General features: G+C 43.0%; 1 protein-coding gene across 1 annotated transcript; it reads right to left on the reverse strand.

The window, feature by feature from the left end:
* Positions 1 to 1,738: 1,738 nt before the first annotated feature.
* Positions 1,739 to 17,256, reverse strand: FES (FES proto-oncogene, tyrosine kinase). Its single transcript, XM_074295202.1, has 19 exons — positions 16,915 to 17,256; positions 15,648 to 15,869; positions 15,004 to 15,177; positions 12,706 to 12,802; positions 12,029 to 12,212; positions 11,159 to 11,296; positions 10,890 to 11,009; positions 10,500 to 10,622; positions 10,191 to 10,377; positions 9,937 to 10,020; positions 8,527 to 8,736; positions 7,833 to 7,955; positions 7,429 to 7,482; positions 5,861 to 5,979; positions 5,027 to 5,121; positions 3,758 to 3,881; positions 3,437 to 3,594; positions 2,926 to 3,048; positions 1,739 to 2,183 (listed from the first exon to the last, which is right to left on the reverse strand). Exons 2-19 carry the CDS (start codon positions 15,858 to 15,860, stop codon positions 2,041 to 2,043), a joined length of 2,469 nt encoding a protein of 822 aa, XP_074151303.1. The 5' UTR covers positions 15,861 to 15,869; positions 16,915 to 17,256; the 3' UTR covers positions 1,739 to 2,040.
* Between the last annotated feature and the right edge of the window lie 1,714 nt (positions 17,257 to 18,970).

Here is an 18,970-nt window from a genome sequence, read left to right on the forward strand (position 1 = left end):
TTGTTTGATACCTTTGGGAAGAGGGAAGGGAGAGAGAAAAAGTTAGAACTCAAAATCTTATAAAAGTGAATGCTGACAATTGTCTTTACATGTATTTGGAAAAAATAAAATACTATTAAGTAGAGGAAGAAGAACTTGAGTGTCCTTAAGAATATCATAGACTAGGTGACCACCAAGATCTTGTCTAGCTCTAAATTTCAAGGTCTTTCATGATCTATCTAAATCTCTGCAAGCATCTTAGTACCATTCTGGAGTCATTCCCAGGGCTTGACTTCCACCTTTTCTGAATCTAGATGCTCAAGGCTCAAGGAGAAGAGGTTGGGTCTGGACAAAATAGAACCAGACCCAGCACTCAACTTACTATACCACCTAGCTGCCCATCACAATTGGTTAACAAATCCAAGCTTCCTGTCCTTGTATTATCTTTTCAGATGAAGAGTTCTGCTCCAGGGGATAGAACCAGGCCCTCTTGACTAGTGGAAGCTATAAGGAACCAGATTTTAGCCCAATGTGAGGAAGAACTTTCTAAAAATTTGAGCTGTTAATAATCAACCAGGCCGCTTCACAAATGATAAACTTTATCACTGAAAGTGCTCAGACAGCTACTTGTTTTGGGAGCAGATACAGTAAAACTGGAACAATACAAATAATAGAATGGTCTCAAGCAAGGATGACATAAATTTATATTCCTGATATAGTCTCTTTAAATGTCCATATTCTTTGGCCCAGAGATCCCACTATTAGTAATGTACTCCCAAGTAAGCCATTTATAAAAGCAGAATTCCTAAATAGACCAAAATACTTATAGGAACATTTTTGTGGAAGCAAAGAACTGGAAACAAAATAAATGCCTATTGATTGGAAGGAGGGTGAACAAACTTTGGTACGTGCATATAATGGAGTATTGCCATGCTGTAAGAAGTGACAAATATAATGAATCCAGAAATCATGGAAATGATTAAATGAACTGATGCAAAGTGAAATAAGCAGAACCAATATACACAATGATCACAACAATATAAGTGGAAAGAACAACCACAAATAAAAAATCGATTTTTCAAAATTATGCAAAACAAGCAGAGTCTTGAAGAAGAGATAGTGAAAAACACCAGGACTTCTTCACAGAGGTGAGAGGTCCCAGGGTATGGATTGTATATAGTTTGTTCCCCCCCCCCAACATATTCATCAGTTTTACTGGTTTGTTTGTTTTTTCCTTCTTCCTCCATTTACTTTAAAAAATTCTATTGTTATATGGGATGGCTTTCTGGGAGGGGAAGGAAGAATAATACCGGAGGAAATTTAGTAACAAAAAGATATCACTAAAACTTTTTTTTGTTGTTTAGAGAGTTCTCAGAGTCACTTGCCAGGTACATTTACATACAATGGATTCTTGCACTGGGTAAGAAGCCAGATGAAATGACCTCTAAAGTCCCTTCCAGTTCTAAGATTCTATCCCTCTCTGACCTATCCTGGGCTCAGTTTAACTTTCTGGGCAGGCATATTTCTTTTGTTCTCTCGTGTCTGTTGCTCAGACAGGGCTGCCTGCCAAATGGGCCCCAGACTCAGGGCTCTGCCATCTCTCCTTTGTTTTCAGTGACTTGTAAAGCAGGCCCGGCTACTCCCACAGGATGCAGCACTCCCCCCCTCCACATACCTCAGAGTCCCTAAAGACACATTCTTTTCAATGCACTACTGAAGTCCGGCCTCCCCAAGTTAGCCACATCCAAAGTATCCAACGTAAGGAAAAGTAGCTTTATTATTTCTCACAAGAAGCAGCTTGTACCCTAGGAGCACAGGAGGATACAGAACAGACCCAGTACAGAACATGTCCCTGAACTGATTTTGGCAGTGAGAATTGTGGGTCTAGAGAGAATGGTTGGCTCCAGCTTAGGAGACTAAGGGCTTCTGCTGGCACCTGTCAGATTCCCAGTCCTGGGGCTCTGAAAAAGCTGAGGCTAAGGCAGATCATGTTCCCTCAATCAGGGTCGTGTCCTTGGGGACAGGGGCAGAAGGCAGAAATGGGGGTCCCTGCTCTTGGTATCACCTATGTCGTTTCCGGATCGCCTGTAGTTCCTGGTGGATGGCACTGAAGTTGGGTCGCTGGCCTGGATCATAGGCCCAGCACTGCTCCATCAACCGGAACACAGCATCTGGGCACAGGTCTGGGCAGGGCAGGCGCCCACCTGGGAGTAATAAGAACAGGTGAATAAGAAGAGAATAGGAAACTAGATGTCCAGAAGGAGCCCAGTAAAAATCATGTTTCCCAAGGATCTCTCATTTCCTAATATAACATCTATCATCTTTGGATCAATTAGATCAGGCATTCTGGTGGTTTTTTAGAATCTTTTCTTAGAATAATACTTTTAAAGGCATAAAATACACCATATAAAAGGCATTGCAACCCTTAAGTGCTATATAAATGCTAGTTATTGTTAAATGATAAAATAAAATTTATAGTATTACAAAGGAAATTATATTAAATAAAGATGTAATTTTTTTTTCTATCCAGTTTCATGTATCTCTTTGAAATCTGTTCATGGATCCTGTGGACTCCAAGTTAAAAAAATCTGGCCTAGAAAATTGCTAAAGTTCCTTCCAGTCCTAAATCCTTTGAATTTTTGCCCAAGTGAAGCGTCTTAGGGAGCAGTAAGAATCTAGTTATCAAGGCCTGAGTTCTAATCCTACCTCAGACATTTACTAGTTGCATAACCCTGGGAAATCACTTAACAACTCTCAGCCTCAGTTTCCTTATCTGTAAAATAGGGATAATAATGATTCCTATCTCATAGAGTTACCAAGAGAACTGAAAGAGATAACACCCATAAAGTGCTAAATTAAAGCCAGCTATTGGCCACAAAACTGCTCTGGTGAAGTTGGTTCCTGGAAATTTACAGCTGCTGAGGGGAAGTTGCTCATCCCTCCTACCTTTTTCTACAAGCTCCCGAGTTTGCTGGTTGCTGAGGTTGGAGTAGGGAGATGCTCCCAGACTGAAGGTCTCCCACAGCAAGATTCCGAAGCTCCATACATCACTCTCAGAGGAGTAGCGCCCTGTGAACAGAGCCAAAGTGGGAGGAAAGAAAAACCCAGGAGCTAGTTCTTGGCCATCTGACTAAGCCAGAGAGACAAGAAGTGCCCGTTACCCCAGGGCCATGGCTAGGAGCATAGCTTTCACCTGGGTGGGTAGCAGAAGGTAGAGGAGGGTCTCTAAGTTGGGCCAAGCTAATTGCAGAAAGGGAAGAGGCAATAAGGGGAGAGCTGAGGGCTGGGTGCAAGCGGGAATGTTAGATATAAACTGACCAACTCCACAATATAAGGGACGCTGGAGACCCACTTTCAGGGTCAGATAGCCACCCATTGAAAAGGACACCCTACCTTACCCCTGCTTGGGGGCCAATGCAGGGCAGGGCCAGTGGGAACAGAGGAAAGGAATTGGTACCGTAGTTTAGAGCTTCAGGTGCCGTCCATTTGACAGGGACCTGTCTGAGACCCCCCGAGGCTGCATAGATTCCATCTGCCCCCTCTCTAGACATTCCGAAATCACTGATCTTCAGCACATTCTTCTCTGTTACCAAGCAATTTCGAGCAGCCAAGTCCCTGGGGAAGGTAGTAGCTCAGGGAACTCGATCCGTAAGACTTCCCAGGCCCGAATCCTGAGTTTTCCCAAGGCCAGTCCTGATGGCCCCCGAACCTCAACAAAGGATTGGGGTGGCAACCCCCATCGCCCTGATGAGGGGTACAATGTCCTCTGAACACTCACCGGTGGATACAATGCTTGCTCTCCAAGTATTCCATGCCAGCAGCTGCGTCTCCCACCATCTGCAGCAACAGTTTAACCCGAAGCCGGGCACCCTCTGTCCGAAGAAAGGTCAGGAAGTCCCCACCTGAGAAGGAAGGGAAGGGAACATGAAAAATTGGAACCCCTTGGATGCTATTTCATTACAGGCACTCGGAAACTCACCAGCCAGAAGGCCTGCATTTAAGTAATGCCTTTCATACCTTTTATGGAATGAGACAATTTATGTAAAGTGCTTTTAAAAACCTCAAAGTGCTACATCAATCAGTGAAGATGACCGGCACAGCTCTTTGTGCCGGCCCACCTTTGGATCATGGCCTCCTCACTGCAGAGGGCCTTGCATAACTCACTGAGCCTACGCCACACCCAAGACGAACAGGCCATAGTGGGGAGTGCTGACAAAATGTGGGAAAAAAAAAAAAATGGCAAAGCCCTCTGGTGTCTCTGCTGAGAAAATCTCACAGACAGTGAGGAGGGCAGAAAGGCAATGTTTGCTGTGCTGTGGTCCACGGGGCCACAACGAGACAGACACAACGGAATAAAAATGTGCCAGGTGCAGCCTTGGATAAGTATGAATAATCATGGTTTTGTTATTATCCCTAACTATGTGACTATAGGCAAGTGGAGGCAAGTCAAAGTAATGCAGTAGATAAGAGATCCGGCCCTGGAGTGAGAGGACCTAAGTTCAAAACATATTTTCAGGGGCAGCTAGGTGGTGCAGTGGATAGAGCACCAGCCCTGAATTCAGGAGGACCCGAGTTCAAATCTGGCCTCAGACACTTAACACTTCCTAGCTGTGTGACCCTGGGCAAGTCACTTTATCTCTGTTTGCCTCATCTGTAAAATGGGGATTAATAATAGAATTACCTCTTAGGCCCATTGTGAGGATCCAAAGAAATAATAATTGTAAAGCACTTAGTACCATGCCTTATTTAGGGTAGTTGCTACCTTAAATTGATAATTCATTTTCCTCATCTGTGAGATGGGGGAATAATAATACTTGTGCTAGATTGTTGTGAAGAAAGCTCTCTCTAAACAACGAAGTTAGATAAGTATGCTATTATTGTGATTGTTGTTTTCCCTCAATACTTCTCATTCATATTGTTTAAGCCTTCAAAAAATATAATTGCATATTCTTACTCCTAAAACACTTTCAGAAACCTTGGAATGAAAGAGAGAAGGTACCAGTTCTGAAGAAGGTGGCTCCATCTTCTCTCACCTGGAGACACTCACCTTGCACCAGCTCCATGACGATGTAGATAGGCTGTTTTTGGGTACAGACACCAATGAGTCGCACAATGTTGGGGTGGCTGTACTGCTTCAAGATTCTGTGGAGGAATCACCATGGGACATTTATAGCCCTACTTTAATAGAAACCTTTCTGTGTCCTCTCTTCCTTAGCAACAGGGAGGTGGTGAGGGGATAGTACAGCCATTTACTAGTGGTAGGCAATGCAGGTGGCTGCCCAGGGCCCAACATAGAGGAAGTTTCTAGGGACCCTTTTTAATATTACTTTTTATAAATGTACATATTGTTAATGAACTCTGCTCTCAGTGGCATGGGGGTACTTGTTTTATCAAGCAAGAGATACGATAGTTAAGTTTTCATATCTGTAACAAATAAAAGGGGCATGTAGTTGGTGCAGTGGTTGGAGCACCAGCCCTGAAATCAGGAGGATCTGAGTTCAAATCCGGCCTCAGACACTTAACACTTCTTAGCTGTGTGACCCTGGGCAAGTTACTTAACCTCAATTGTCTCAGCAAAATAATAATAATAATAATAATAATAATAATAATAATAATGGGTAAGAGTAATGAATAAAGGGTTCAACCTTCACATGTTGATGAACACAATTTCCAAAATTTATTGAGGGATTCAGTTTTCTTTTCTAGGCTCTGTCAGGACCTCCATGGGATATGAACTAAGAAGCTGGGGACTATATCTTGTCTATTTCTGCCAAGTGTACAATGTAGGTGCTTGGCACAAGTAAACTGACTAGGCATTAGCTTGAAAAAGAGCTAGGGCAGACTAGGAGTTTGATGATGATATTATATTCCTCCTCCTCACCTTGCTTCCTGCAGAAACTTGGCCTTGAGATCAGGAGGGAGAGTTTCTCGACAGGATTTTACTGCCACCAGAGTGTTGTCAGCTCGTAGACGGCCGCTAAACACTTCTCCAAAGTTCCCCTGAAACAACCTTAGATTCAGACTAGTTTTCACTAGTTAGTTAATCTTGTCCAATCACCTTTTTCTCCTGCAACCACAGCATTATGCCAGCCGACTCATTTTCCTTCTGCAAATGCTCTGGCCAAAAGGCAGCTCAAACCCAATGTCTCTCAAAGGGTTAAAATGAAGTTGGGAAAAACAACACAAGTACATATGTAATAAGAAAATAAACTGTTTTCTTTGGCAATCAAGAGAAATGACAGATAATATTCCATTTGGCTCTATTTTTTCACAGATTTACTTTCCTAATCATATTTCTGAGCCAGTGTTAAAACTACATATCTTGTTACCATCTTATACTTACCAGATTGGCTAATACCAAATAAAAGGAAAATGACAAATACTAAAAGGTATGTGGAAAAATAGGGACACTGATGTACTGTAATTGGAGTTGTGAACTAGTTCAACCATTCTGGAGAACAATTTAGAACTATGCCTAAAAATATTTTAAAAATTTATAGTAGTTCTTTTTGTGAATTGGAATTTGAGGGGACACCCATAAGTAGAGAATGGCTGAGCAAGTTATAGTGTAGATTGTGATGGAATGCTATTAGGATATAAAAAATGAACTGATGCAAAGTGAAATGACCAGAATCAGATGAACACTGTACAAACTAACAGCAATATTGTAATGATTAATTGTAAAAGACTTAGATACTCTGATCAATACAATGATCCAAACCAATTACAAAAAAGGATTCATGATGAAAAATGCTATCTACCTTTAATGAGAGAATTAAAGAACTATTAAATATAAACTGAAGCATATTTTTCCCTTGTTTTTTTTGAAGAAATATAGAAAAATATTTTATATAACTTCACGTGTATAAAGGATATAATATTACTTGCTTTCTTAATGGGTGGGGAAAGGGCTAGAGGGAGGAAGAGAATTATGAACTCAAAATTTTAAAAAAGGATATTAAAAAGCTTTAAAAAGTAAAAATTATAAAAAATTATAAACTCTAAAAAACACTTTGAATATGTACCAATTGAAAAGGACAAATTATTTAGCCTCCCTGAACTTCAGTTTCCCAATCTGTAAAATGAAGGGGCTAGCCTGGAGGGATTCTAAGTTTCTTTCAAGGTCTAAAAGTAGGTTCCACACAAATTGAAATATGTGTCATAGGGAAACCATCTTTAAAGTGATCTACAAGCTATCTAATAATTGGGGGTTGCCAGTATCCAAAATATCTGGATCAAGCTAAAAGTTGGTGACTAATCTGCAATCAAACAAAGCTTCCTAGAAAGTGTACCTTAATGGGAGACACCTAGAAGAAAAGAGGGAGGCTATTAACTTAGGAGTTAGGAAAAAGAGAAAGATGGACATGGAAGAATGAGGCAGGGGCAATCAATTAGGAGGGAAGTGTAACTCAGATAGAGAATGTAAGCTGGCATGGTGCTGACACTTACCCGTCCAATTCTTTCACCCAATACCAGGTCTTCATGGTTCAGGGCCCACTTGTCCTGGGAAAGGATTAGATTTGAAAAAATTAAAAAAAAAAAAAAAAAAAAAGATGACTGTTGGGCTCTAAAGGAAGACTGCATGAGTTTTAGGCTAACCAGGAGAAATCTTTTCCTACTTTGTGAGCTAAAAATTATTGAAAATCTTTACTTCCCTCCTTCCCTCCTCTGCCCTTCATATTCTAGGAAAAGGAAAAAAACAAAAACAAAAACAAAACAAAACAAAACCTCCCTTGGATAAAGACCAGGGTACTGTGAACAAAAGGGGAAAGGTACCATCAGGGTAAGGGCAGAAGGATCAGTTGGCCAGAGGATGGGGGAGGAAATTGAGAGACTTGACTTGAGAAAATTACCTTGGGGATTGCCTTGTTGAGACTGATACCACTTTTTTTGGTGAGGGGCTGCTGGGAACGGAGTAAGTGGTCAATGAGCAAGGGGATGCTGGGGAATCCATCCCCTTCTAGCCGGTAGAGGTTCTGTAAAGTGGATCATAGGGAAGTCAGCACTCCTAGATGATGAGAGAGGTCTAGATCCTACAAGAAGAAGCTGCCTGACTTTGGGCTGGCCAGGTCTATAGGAAAAACTTTGCCCTAATAAAGGGGAGTGTGATCTTCTTGGTTTAGTTGTTAAAACATATGTCTTGTAAGCAACAGATCAAATTTTAGTCATATTTAATTGGTTCTACTTAGCATACTACTAATATACAAATATGGCCTCCTCTTTGTACTCCCAGATGGAGATACAGCATAGTTTAGTGAAAAAAACAATGGTTTAGGGTAGGAAACAGCTCTATCTACTTCCAGTTTTGTTATTAACTAGAAGTATGACATTAGATAGTCATTTAAGCTCTCTAAGCCTTTTGTGTAAATGGAATAGCTAGACTGCATAATTTCCAGATTCCTTATAGCCCCAGAATTCTATAACTCTAAGATCCAATGCCCTTTTTTGCCCCTATGATTTATTTTTCTAATTTAAAGAGTGTCTGATACAATGCTCCCTGGGGCTTAGGCAAATACACGCCCTTCATAAGGCTTCCCTTAAACTCACATCTGAAGACTGGATGATGAAATGCCGAGGCTGTCCATCCCACATCACGGAGAGCACATATTCTTGTTTTCCCTGGCTTTCTCGCACAAGAAAATCCCCAGAATTCACTAATAACTCTTGCACTTCTGTCCGTGGGATGGCACCATGATACCACACCTGGTCTTGTAGAGGCTTCTGTATATCTGGGATGAGCTGTAATGGTGGAGGGAGCTGGGGGAGGGGTAGATAGAGTGGGCAGGGAGAAGGAGGAGAGGGGAACAACCCAGATAAACACATGGAACACTTTCCATTGCTTCCTTCTTGATTCAGATTCTCATTATTTTCCCCTGGACTACTGTAATAACTTCCTATCTATCTCACCAACTCCAATTTTTCACCCTCTCATGAATTGCTGAATTTTTATTGCCAAGAGAACAGCTTGGATTATGTAACTTCCCTTCCCCTACTCTACATGTCCTCCTCCCAATGCCCTTCAATAGAGTCCTACATAGCTTACCAAATTAAGTATAAATTTCTTAGTTTGACATTCAGAGCTCTTTACCATATGGCCCTTCTATCTCTGGTCTTCTCTCTCACTACTTAGCAAATGTTCCCTTTGGGGTAGCCAAAGCAGGATACCTGCTGTTCCCTGAACATGTTCCACACCTTTACCACGTCCATACCCTGCTTCTTTCTATTCCCTCCACTTAGAATGCTCCTCCCTCCACCCCCATCCCTCCTGTTAAAATTCCACCCATTCTTTGCGGCAAAGAAGGGTTTAGTGTGGGGGCTAAGTGTTAAGGGGAAATAATGATAATATAAAAACAAAAGGCAACAATAATTTTTTTTTAATCCTATTTGTCAAAAAAATAAAAATCCTATTTATCCTTCAAGGTGCCAAATCCTTAATCTTCTACTATACCTTAGTAAGATATGATTTATTTCTGTTCAAAATTCCTGAAACAGTTCTCTTATGGCACTTACTCAAATACTGGATTGGGTTGCAGCTATTTATGGATGTGTCCCCCATTGTTAGTTCTCAAGGGTATGGAACATATCCAACTCATCTTTGATAACCTATGGTTTCCACTACTGCATATGTAGGTTCAATAAATGCTTGCTTGACTGAGTCACACTCTTAAGAATGAGGGACTAATGCATAATCAAAGTCAAAGTGTGGGTAAAGATATACTGAGGTTGTCCTCAAGGCTGGGGAGAAGGGAGCTATGGGAGACTGATGGTGAATATAGTGGCTTTGAATTCATAGGAGATATCTGGTTAACCCACCAAAGGAAAAACAGCTACTTTCCCCCCCAAAAGTGAAGGCCCAGACCCTCCTGCTTGACACGATCATGGAGAAAAGGAGAAAAATAAAGTGGGAGGAATATAGAGTGAATGGGTTTGGAACTTGAGTAGTTTAGACCTACTTACTGAGAACTTAGGACGGAAGATTCCTGAGATATGGTTCTTCAGAATTTCCAAGGTGGGTGTCCTTCCACCCTCACGCTCCTGTTCCTGTGATCAAAGATAGATTTCAAACCATAGCTGAGTTTCCAAGAAAGAGGAAGAAGCATAACAAGAATCTACTGAATGTTGAGAGGAGAGGAGAAATGAGAGAGGGTGACACTATCTCCGGCCAGGGCATGGGCTGGGGTCACAACGGTGAGGTAGGAGAAATAGCGTACTGTGGAGGAGGTGGAGTGCTGGTCATCCTGGAGCACGAGGACAGGGGGCGGCTCCCCGGGGCCCAGCTGCTCCAACTTGCTCTGAAGCAGCTCCTGCTGAGCTTTCAGTTTTGCTTGGCTGCACAAGGCCATCTGGAAATCCTGGAGTGCCTCCTGTAGAGCTTGGCGCTTCCCAAGGAGCTGTACTCTGTTGGGGAGACCAGATGGCCTGATAGAGAAGATCCACCCATTCTGTCTCTTCCCTCTTTTTTTCCTCTAAACTATATCACTCCTCCAGATCCTCCTTTAACTCTGTTCTTTCCATCTCACCTCTCTCTTGGGTGAATACTTTCTTCTTCCCTCTGAATCTCCCTCTGCATCTGGGCGACCACCTGCTGCCTGTTCATCACCACTTCTGTGGCCGTGGTCATCTCCTCATTCACTGAAGTTAGGCTATGGTCCCCAAAACACGCGTCAGTGATAGACCCATCCCTTCCTTCCTCCAAGGAAAGAGCAGTTTCCAGTAAAGTTGCTCACAATCTCACTTGTTACTACCATCCCCTCCCGATAACCTTGTAACCCTCAGCCCCCATGCTACATCTTGTGTGATTAAAAGTCTCTAGCTGTTCTCCCCACTCTGGGCACCCTTAGCACCCGCTGCCTACACAAACACTGCAGCACCCCTGTTGCCTCACACACGGGCCACATTCCCACACATACGCGTGCTGTACACTTTCTAGCGTCAGTTCATTCAACTGCAGCTCTCCAGGCTCCAGCTGTTCACCTTCCTCCAACAGACTGTCATCAAAGGTCACACAGGGAGGGGTGTTCGGTGGTGATCTGTGGAGGAGCGGGTAGTACCATAGGGGTCAGAGTTCAAGGGTGATTCCTGCACTGGGCAAGGAGAAAGTACTCAATAAAGAGGCTTTGGTACTTGATGGGCGCAGGGAAAAGGTAAGTGAACTCCTCACATCTCCTTGTGAGCTTACCCATATTGCTGAAGAAAGCCTTCATACTCAGTGTAGGGATTAATGCAGGCTGCAGCAGCTGCAATCTCCCGATGGATGGTCACCACTTCATCTTGTACTAGGCTGCTGATCTCAATGTACTCCTGTAGAATCTCTCTCCTGTTTGCCACCCACCCACCCGAAGCACAGAGATCTGTAGGAGACTCTCTCACAGGAGGGAGGGAGCTTTCTACACCCCAAATCCACCCCCATCTCATTTCAGTCCTCCATGCCAGGTCCAGGGTCTAATAAACCTTAGATGCAGAAGAAAGTGGGTGATGCAATGGATGCAGTGCCAGGCCCTCAGATGCTTACTAGCTGTGTGACTTTGGGCAAGTCCCTTCCTCTGTCTGCCTCAGTTTCCTCAACTTTAAAAAAGGGTTAATAACACTGCCAGCTGTTGTCAGATCTGTAAAGCACTTACTACAGTGCTTCCCCTTCTTTGTCCTTTTGTCCCAGCCCCTAGCCCAGTTCTTGGTGCTACCTCCTGCAACCCTACCCTTTTTTATTTCTCCTCAAAGAGACTGGTCAATGGCTCGGGAAAGTTTTACAAGCAAATTTAGAGTCTTCTGATATGTGGGAAGGGGGAATCATAGGATGATAGATTGAAAGCTAATCCTTTCATTTTACAAATGAAGTAAATGAGGCTCAGGGAAGTAAGGTGACTTGACCAAGATTTCATAGACAGGAGAATTCAAATTTGAACTCAGATCCTGGTATTCTAAGCTTAGGGCTGTCAGAAAGTATGTGATAGGATAAACCAGTTTGGATTTCTGGGGGATGAAGAGGACAATGTGGGAGGAGAAGAAAAGGATTTGGGGAACTACAGAGGTCAAGTGGGAGGGTCTTTACAGGATTAGGGCCATCTCCTGATGCAGGTCCTGCAGGGACTGTAGCAGGCCAGGCAGCAATAGCTGGTGGTGGTGCTGATGGTGTAGCTGCGCAGCCCGGATGCCCAGCACATAGCGATTGTGATGAGCGTAAAGCTTCCAGAGGCTCCGAACATATTTATCCTTAGCCTTGTCGCGGTCTTTATCTGTAAGGAGAAGGTTCCCAGGACATAGGCAGAGTTGATTAGATCCTTCCCAGCACTAAAGAGAAATTAGTAATATGCACAACAACCCACTCTCCAGGGTGGCCCTGATTTCTCCAGGGCTACCTAGGAATTATCCCAGTCTTTCAAAGCTTCTCTAGATCAGGGATGACTTAGGGATAAGCTTATTCCTCTCCTCCAAGACTATATGCATAGGGCATTTCTAGAGCAAATGAGTCTCTAAGAGGAAGTAGGAAAAGGAAAATTTGGTCCAGAAGCTCCCTCCTCAGCAGTTTTTCTAGATTAGAGGCTATTGAAGAATGGACTTGGTATTTAAAGTGTTTTATCAGTTCCAAGCCTAGGCTGTCTGTTGCCATATCTATCAGCCAATGACACTGCCTGAGTATCATTGGGGGCCAATGAGGATGCCCAAAACTTAGGACATTTCAGATAGTGGCCCCTGGAGAAGGTATTATTAACCAGTGATGTTACCTACCTTTGCTTGCTTCCTGGTATTTGCGTTTGGCGTGAGCGCTGTCACGTGCCAGCACCCGATACTGACTTTTCAGCTTTTCAATATCTAGGTTGTGTGTCTGATAGAAGAATGGAAAATAGTTAGCTTCTGTTCTGTCCCTAAACTAGGAGATGCTTTGGGGTAGGGTTGCCTCTGTTAGGAAGCAGACAGAATCCCTAGAAGTGATGTGACTCTAGTACGGTGGTGCTGAAAAGTTAAACAACACTCTTTTCAGAAATGATAGTATTCCAAAAGCAGCTAGGTAGTCCAGGGGATAGAGGGTCAGACCTGAAGTCAGGAAAACTTGAGTTCAAATCTGACCTCAAACACTTGTTAGCTGTGTGACCCTAAGCAAGTCACTTAACTGTTTCCTCATGTATAAAAAGAGTTGGAGAAGGAAATGACAAATGACTCTAGTATCTTTACCAAGAAAACCCCAAATAGGTTCATGAAGAGTTGGACATAAATGAAAAAACGACTCGATAAGTGATAGAAAAACAAACTATATCAACAAAAACCATTCAAAGGTTAAAGGAAAGTGGATTAAAAAGAAACAAATTTCTTTCTGTATGCTCTGGCTCTACAACAATGTAAAAGAGATAACTAGTTTTCTCGAGGTCTGGGAGGTTATTTTGAACAAAAAGATCTAATTTTAAAAATTTTATATTTCAATTTATTTTATTTATTTAATATTTTCCTCAGTTATATTCAAAACAATTTTTTTACATTTGTTTTTAAGACTTTTGAGTTCTAATCTCTCCCCTTACCCCCACTCATAATTAAGAACTGTGAAGTTATATTAAAAATTTCCTTAACAGTCAAGTTGTGAAAGAAAACATAGAAGATATAAAATTTTTGGCTCTTCAGAAATGTAATGTATTACTCTGATAGAGCACTGAGACCGGGATCAGGAGACAGGGTTCTCATTTTAGCTTGGACAAGTTGCTCTAAATCCTCTAGGTCTTAGCTTTCTAATAGGTGGATGAAGCTATATCAGAATGTCATACTTGAATAATGGAATTTGGAATACATAACATTCCTTTTAGAAGAATCTGTGATTTTTATCATCATGGAGAATTCCAGATGTGGGCATTTCTTTCAATAAGTCTGTAACTTAGTAAGTTTTAGGGAATTGCAAAAAGTACTTAGGGGTCACAATATTTTCCCAAAGTCAAAGTTAGTGTCAGAGGTGGGATTTTTCAGGTCTTCCTGACTCCCAGATCAACACTCTACCTTTATTAAGATCTCTTTCACCTCTAAAATGAAAAATCTTCTAATTTTTGGAGAGAAACACTGTAGATCACATCTTGACCACAAGGTGTCACCATTTCCAACCAAAAAACTAGAGAATTCTTTGATTATTTGGATACTGGAATCTGAGTAGGGCAAGGCCATGAAGTCTGGGAGTTGGATAAATTAGGCAGGAAGAGAGGACCCTGGGGAACTGGAAACACATTCTTAGCATATGAAAGTGAGGGGCCAAGTTAGTGCCATTGATTTGAAAGTGCTCAGTTCAGACTAGAAGGGTAGTAGTTATCTAGATAAATCGCTAGAGAAGTAGGGGAGGAGTTTGAGGATAAATTTTGGAAAGGAAGGAACATCATCAACTTTAAAGATTCTAGAACTTTGGAAAGATCCTCTTCTTTCCTTCAATATTTCCCCTTAAACTTCTGACCATACACTGGATTATTTTTCGTATGGGGGAATAGGGAGAGTGTCCTAATCCATGATTCATTCGTAGGAGGGATTGGGTGTCACCAGCTTTTTGCAGGAAGGGAACTGGTCATACAAGAAAAAGAATTGTTTTCAGGTCAATGTGGACAGCAGGTTGGAGCAGAGTAGGAATAAAGGATAGGCTTGGACAAAATGATGAAGAAAACTGGAAATATAGTGCAGGCAGGACCTTAAAGGAAAATTAACAAAAAAGAGGAACCAAAAGAAAATTGCTTTTTGAGAAGGAAAGTGGTTAGAGTAACCAGACTAGATAATTTTAGAAAAGGAAGGAGAACAGATTATGACTAAGGAACTTTTTTTTTTCAATTTTGAACCAAGAAATTCTTAGAAAAACTCTGGAAAAGAATGAAATGAATGGGCAGATTCCTTAAACCTTTCATAAACCACCACTTACCATCAAACCTTTTATTCTACCAAATAATCTAGAGAAAGGCATCTCCAGCAACAACCCCTTCCTGAAGTCTCCCTCCCCAGATTTACTCTTTACTTTTTGGGAGGTATCAAAAAGATGGCAGCTTGGGCTAGAGGGAGAAGGGGAAATGGCACCTTAGTGAGATCTTGTTGGAGCTGCTGCCATTGTTCACTGAAGCTTTTCCGAAGTTGCTGCCGTTCCCGGATCAGGATGCTCAGCTTGCTCAGGGGGCCTGAATTCAGATCTTCCGCATGCTGTCTAAGAAGCCGGCTTAGGTTTTCAGTCTGACGAGTTATTTCTGCCCAGGACTACAAATTGGAAAAGCCAAGAAGATACTAGGGAAATTGAGGGCAACTTACTTGGAGAAAGCAGAGAAGCAGTTTGGAGTAATAATTGTTAATAACAACTAATCTAGATAGCCTTTTTAAATCATTGCCAAAAATATATAATAATAAATGTGAAGAAATATATGTAAGGATATTATATGTGAGTAAAGAGAAAAAAGGATGGTGGCAAAGTCTAATTGTTCACATTGGTGTTGCCAGGCTGGCACTATTCGGTGCCAACCTGTTTTGTCTTAGAGAGCTTTGATGTGCTCCACCACCTAGGACATTGAAATAATTTTGTGAGACTCTTTTGAGTCTTTTTTTGGATAAAGTGAAATCAAAAGGAGTTGTAAAAGAGTAAAAACACTGATCAAGAGCACTTATGATTAGAGAAAGTGATAAGAGCACCAGTGAAGGAAATGACTCAGGGGGAACAGAAAATAGGAGCCCACCTGACTGATCTGGCTGACATGGTCAAGGTTTCGGCCCTGGCTGCCCCCTTCCTGCACAGACATGTGGTGTAGCAGCCCGGCATACTCCCGGTCACTTTTTACTCTCTGTGCCATCCACTTCCTCATGCCCTCCAAGAGTCGTAGCTCAGCTTCCTGCAACCTTTGCAGTGCTCCATGCCCCTGAGGGCTACATAATTCAGAGGAGAAGCCCATGATGTTGTCCTGGAAGCAAACATATGTTGTCGATTCCAGTTGGAATCAAGACATGGGTTGTGAAAGAGTTCTTGAGCACAAAGAAGCTGGGCAGAGATGGGTGGGGGGGCCCAACCAAGCAGGTTCTTAAGGGTAGGGCTGTGGGGGTACCCATTAAGATATGGCTGCCCTGGAGGCCTACAAAGGAAAGAGCCCTTAAGACATCCAATTTCGACTAAGCAAAGTAAGATGTCATTTCATTTAGTAAATTGGGGGTGGGGTTTTAAGATCTTCTCTGGGTCCCTTCTTTAAGATTTAGAAAAAGGAGATCCAGGATGTGCCAAGAACGACTATTACAATCCTCACAAAGCCAAGTATGACCAGAAAGAGGAACAGGAACTTGCGGTTTAAACCCTCCAGTTCCTTTTATTGGTACTGCCCGCCCCAAGTTAGAACTTTGTGTCTCTTCCTCCCCCCACCCCTTCCCAAATTTCCTAAGTTGTCCTATTCCTCCTGCCCCCAATCCGCCCCAGCAGAGTAGGAAACCGCCGCCTCCTTAAAATTCATAGGGGGCGTTTCCGATACGAGTAGAGGATCCTGAATGTAAAGGGGGCTGGATCACATTCTTTTCATACCGTAATCACTAGAAGGTCGCGGTCCCTAGACCTCGAAGGCCATTGGGGAGCTAGTTTATTAAGCTAAGGTGATGAATGGTGCACCTCGCCAGGCAGCTTAGCCTCCGGCCACCCCCAATTTTCTCCATTCTTCCAGAATTGCCCGATCCCTGACTTACAGGGATTACCACCAAGCTTCCTCGTCCTAGCTCGGGATCTTTGGGATACTCACCCCTGGTTTCCTCCGCAATCCCTCCCAGTCCCGCCTGGGCTCCTCAAGACCCTTCTAAAATTCTCCTTCCTCTTCTCTTCCCCGCCGCGCCCCCAGCCTGCAGCTCTCCACTTTCCCCGGCTCCCGGTCCTCGAGCCCCCTCCCACCCTCCCTGCGGCCGAGCCTGCTCTCATCCCCGGGGACCAGCTACGATGCTACGGCGACGCGGCTGCGCGGCTGGGGGGGTTACCGGCGCTGGGAGCTGCTCCTGGCGGCGGTCGCGCTGCCCCCACTCCGGCCCCAGCCCCCGCTGCCTCTCTGTCCAGTTCCTGATTTTGTCGCTTCCTCCTCCCGCCGTTTCACGTGGCCCCGGCCTTAGGGCGGGTCGGAAGAAGGGGAGACTGGAGGAGGGGTTGGGGGGAGTGAGGCGGGGGCTGCCCTGGGACCCTCATTGCTCAGGAGGGTCTCTTTTCGTCGGCCTAGGCTTGGTGGGGCAGCTCGGGCTCCATCTTTCTTCCCGTGGGGAAAGCTGGTCTTTATTTATAGCTTGACAAGCTTCTAAGAGCTGCGAACCTCTCGCCCCTCACCCCAAGCTTTGCCCGCCCCTTCCCCCGAAGCTTCGGATTCTAGGATTCTGCAAAGCCGTGGAGCTGAGGCTTGCGGCCCAGGCAGTCCTTTTAGAGGTTCGGTCGGTTGCAGCTTGTGGCTCGTGGGCAGGTGAGAATGAGTCAGGTCTGGATGGGGAAAGGGAGGGGTGGACCAAACTGACCTTCCTGAGACTGTTTCTCCCTCCCCCGCCCCCCTCCGCTTACTACTCCAGTGGCTTAGAAACCGGGGAAAATTCAGAGGGACTGGGAGGAAGGACGGGTGAAGTACAGAATGCTGAAGCACTCCTTCAAACGACTCATCGTGACCTTTTGGCAGAGAAGTGACGGGCCAGAGGTGCAGAATGAGATCTGTGTTATCAGAGCTGACCAATATGTTGATTTCGCTTATTTGACTACAAATTTGTTACAAGGGGAAGGCTTTTAATTGGTGGAGGAAAGTGGATTATCGAGTAATTAGGGACCTAAAAAAGAATATCAACAAACATTTAAAAAACACTGAAAGCAAAAAGTGCAAAGGGGAAGCAAATAAAGTATTTGTGTTGCTACATTGTTATACTTTATACATATCTTTTAAAAGATGTAACAAATTGTTTCTTATAAAGTCTTGTGAGCGGTTTTTAGGGTTTTTTTTTTTTTTCTTCTTTGGTAACTTTAAACGTTTGTGCTCATTTTAAAGTACACAATACAAAAGAAAATTTTAAAAGGAGATTGGGTCAAATGAGGATGGCAAGAACCATGGGAAAGCCAGACTGAGTTGGGGAAAAGATGAAAAGATTGTGACAAATTGACAGATTCTTTTCCTTGATTCCTTTCCAAGAGGAATGGGGCTTGAAGAAAGTATAAAAGAAATCAGGGATTTGGATGGACCAAATAACTTGTAAGGTACCGTTCAACTCCAAATCCATACCTTTTTAATTAAGACCTAAGAATAAGAGGTTAGAGAAAAAAGTGCACCCAGGACAAAGGAAGTTGGAGGGGGGGGGGGGCATGGTAACTGCCTTTAAGCACAAAGTCACATAGAAGAGAGACTAGATTTGTTTTGCAAGGACTCAAGAGCAATATAGTAAGTGGCATTTGAAGAAGTAAATGCAAGTTTGACTTAAGGAAGCCCTCCCAAACAATGAGAGAGATCAAAAAAACAGGATTGCCTTGAGAAATAGCATTTTCCTCCAGTGAAGGTCTTTTTAAGCAAGAGTTGGACAACCACTTATTGGAAATGTAGACAGAATTCTCATTCAGATATAATGACTAAGCCTTGGGGGTCTCATCCAATTCTTGACATTTCTATGATTCTGAGACTTGAATACCTAGAATGAAGTAGTATGTCTATTACAACTTTTTCTGCTATTAAAAACGAGTGTCTACACTTCTGATAGGCTAATAGGATGGTGAACTCTTAGGGAGAAGTCAGGGTGAAGTACATATGATGCTATCCGAGGGTCTCCATCAGTCAACCACCACCAAAGGGGAGCTTTATGATCTACAATAGGGATAGAGAAGTGAACTGAGACTGGATACTAAGAGAAAACAATTATGAAAGACTTTAGATGTGATCACAGGAGGGATGCAGAAGACTGATAAATGAAGTATTGCTCCCATTTCTTCAACAAGAAGTTATGAACTACAGATGCAGAAACATGAATTTTTAATGTGGTCAATGAGTTTTTCTAAAGTATATTTAGATAAAACATTTATTAA

The sequence above is a fragment of the Sminthopsis crassicaudata genome, chromosome 2, assembly GCF_048593235.1.
Source record: "Sminthopsis crassicaudata isolate SCR6 chromosome 2, ASM4859323v1, whole genome shotgun sequence".
NCBI classification, from domain to species: domain Eukaryota; kingdom Metazoa; phylum Chordata; class Mammalia; order Dasyuromorphia; family Dasyuridae; genus Sminthopsis; species Sminthopsis crassicaudata.

Excerpts from the sequence above, each read along its gene's own strand:
- FES (XM_074295202.1), bottom strand. The coding sequence starts at position 15,860 with ATGGGCTTCTCCTCTGAATTATGTAGCCCTCAGGGGCATGGAGCACTG. Across the intron at positions 10,021-10,190 it reads AGCACTCCACCTCCTCCACA|GAACAGGAGCGTGAGGGTGG; the intron begins GTACGCTATTTC and ends CTTTGATCACAG. Across the intron at positions 3,049-3,436 it reads ACCTGAAGCTCTAAACTACG|GGCGCTACTCCTCTGAGAGT; the intron begins GTACCAATTCCT and ends CTCTGTTCACAG.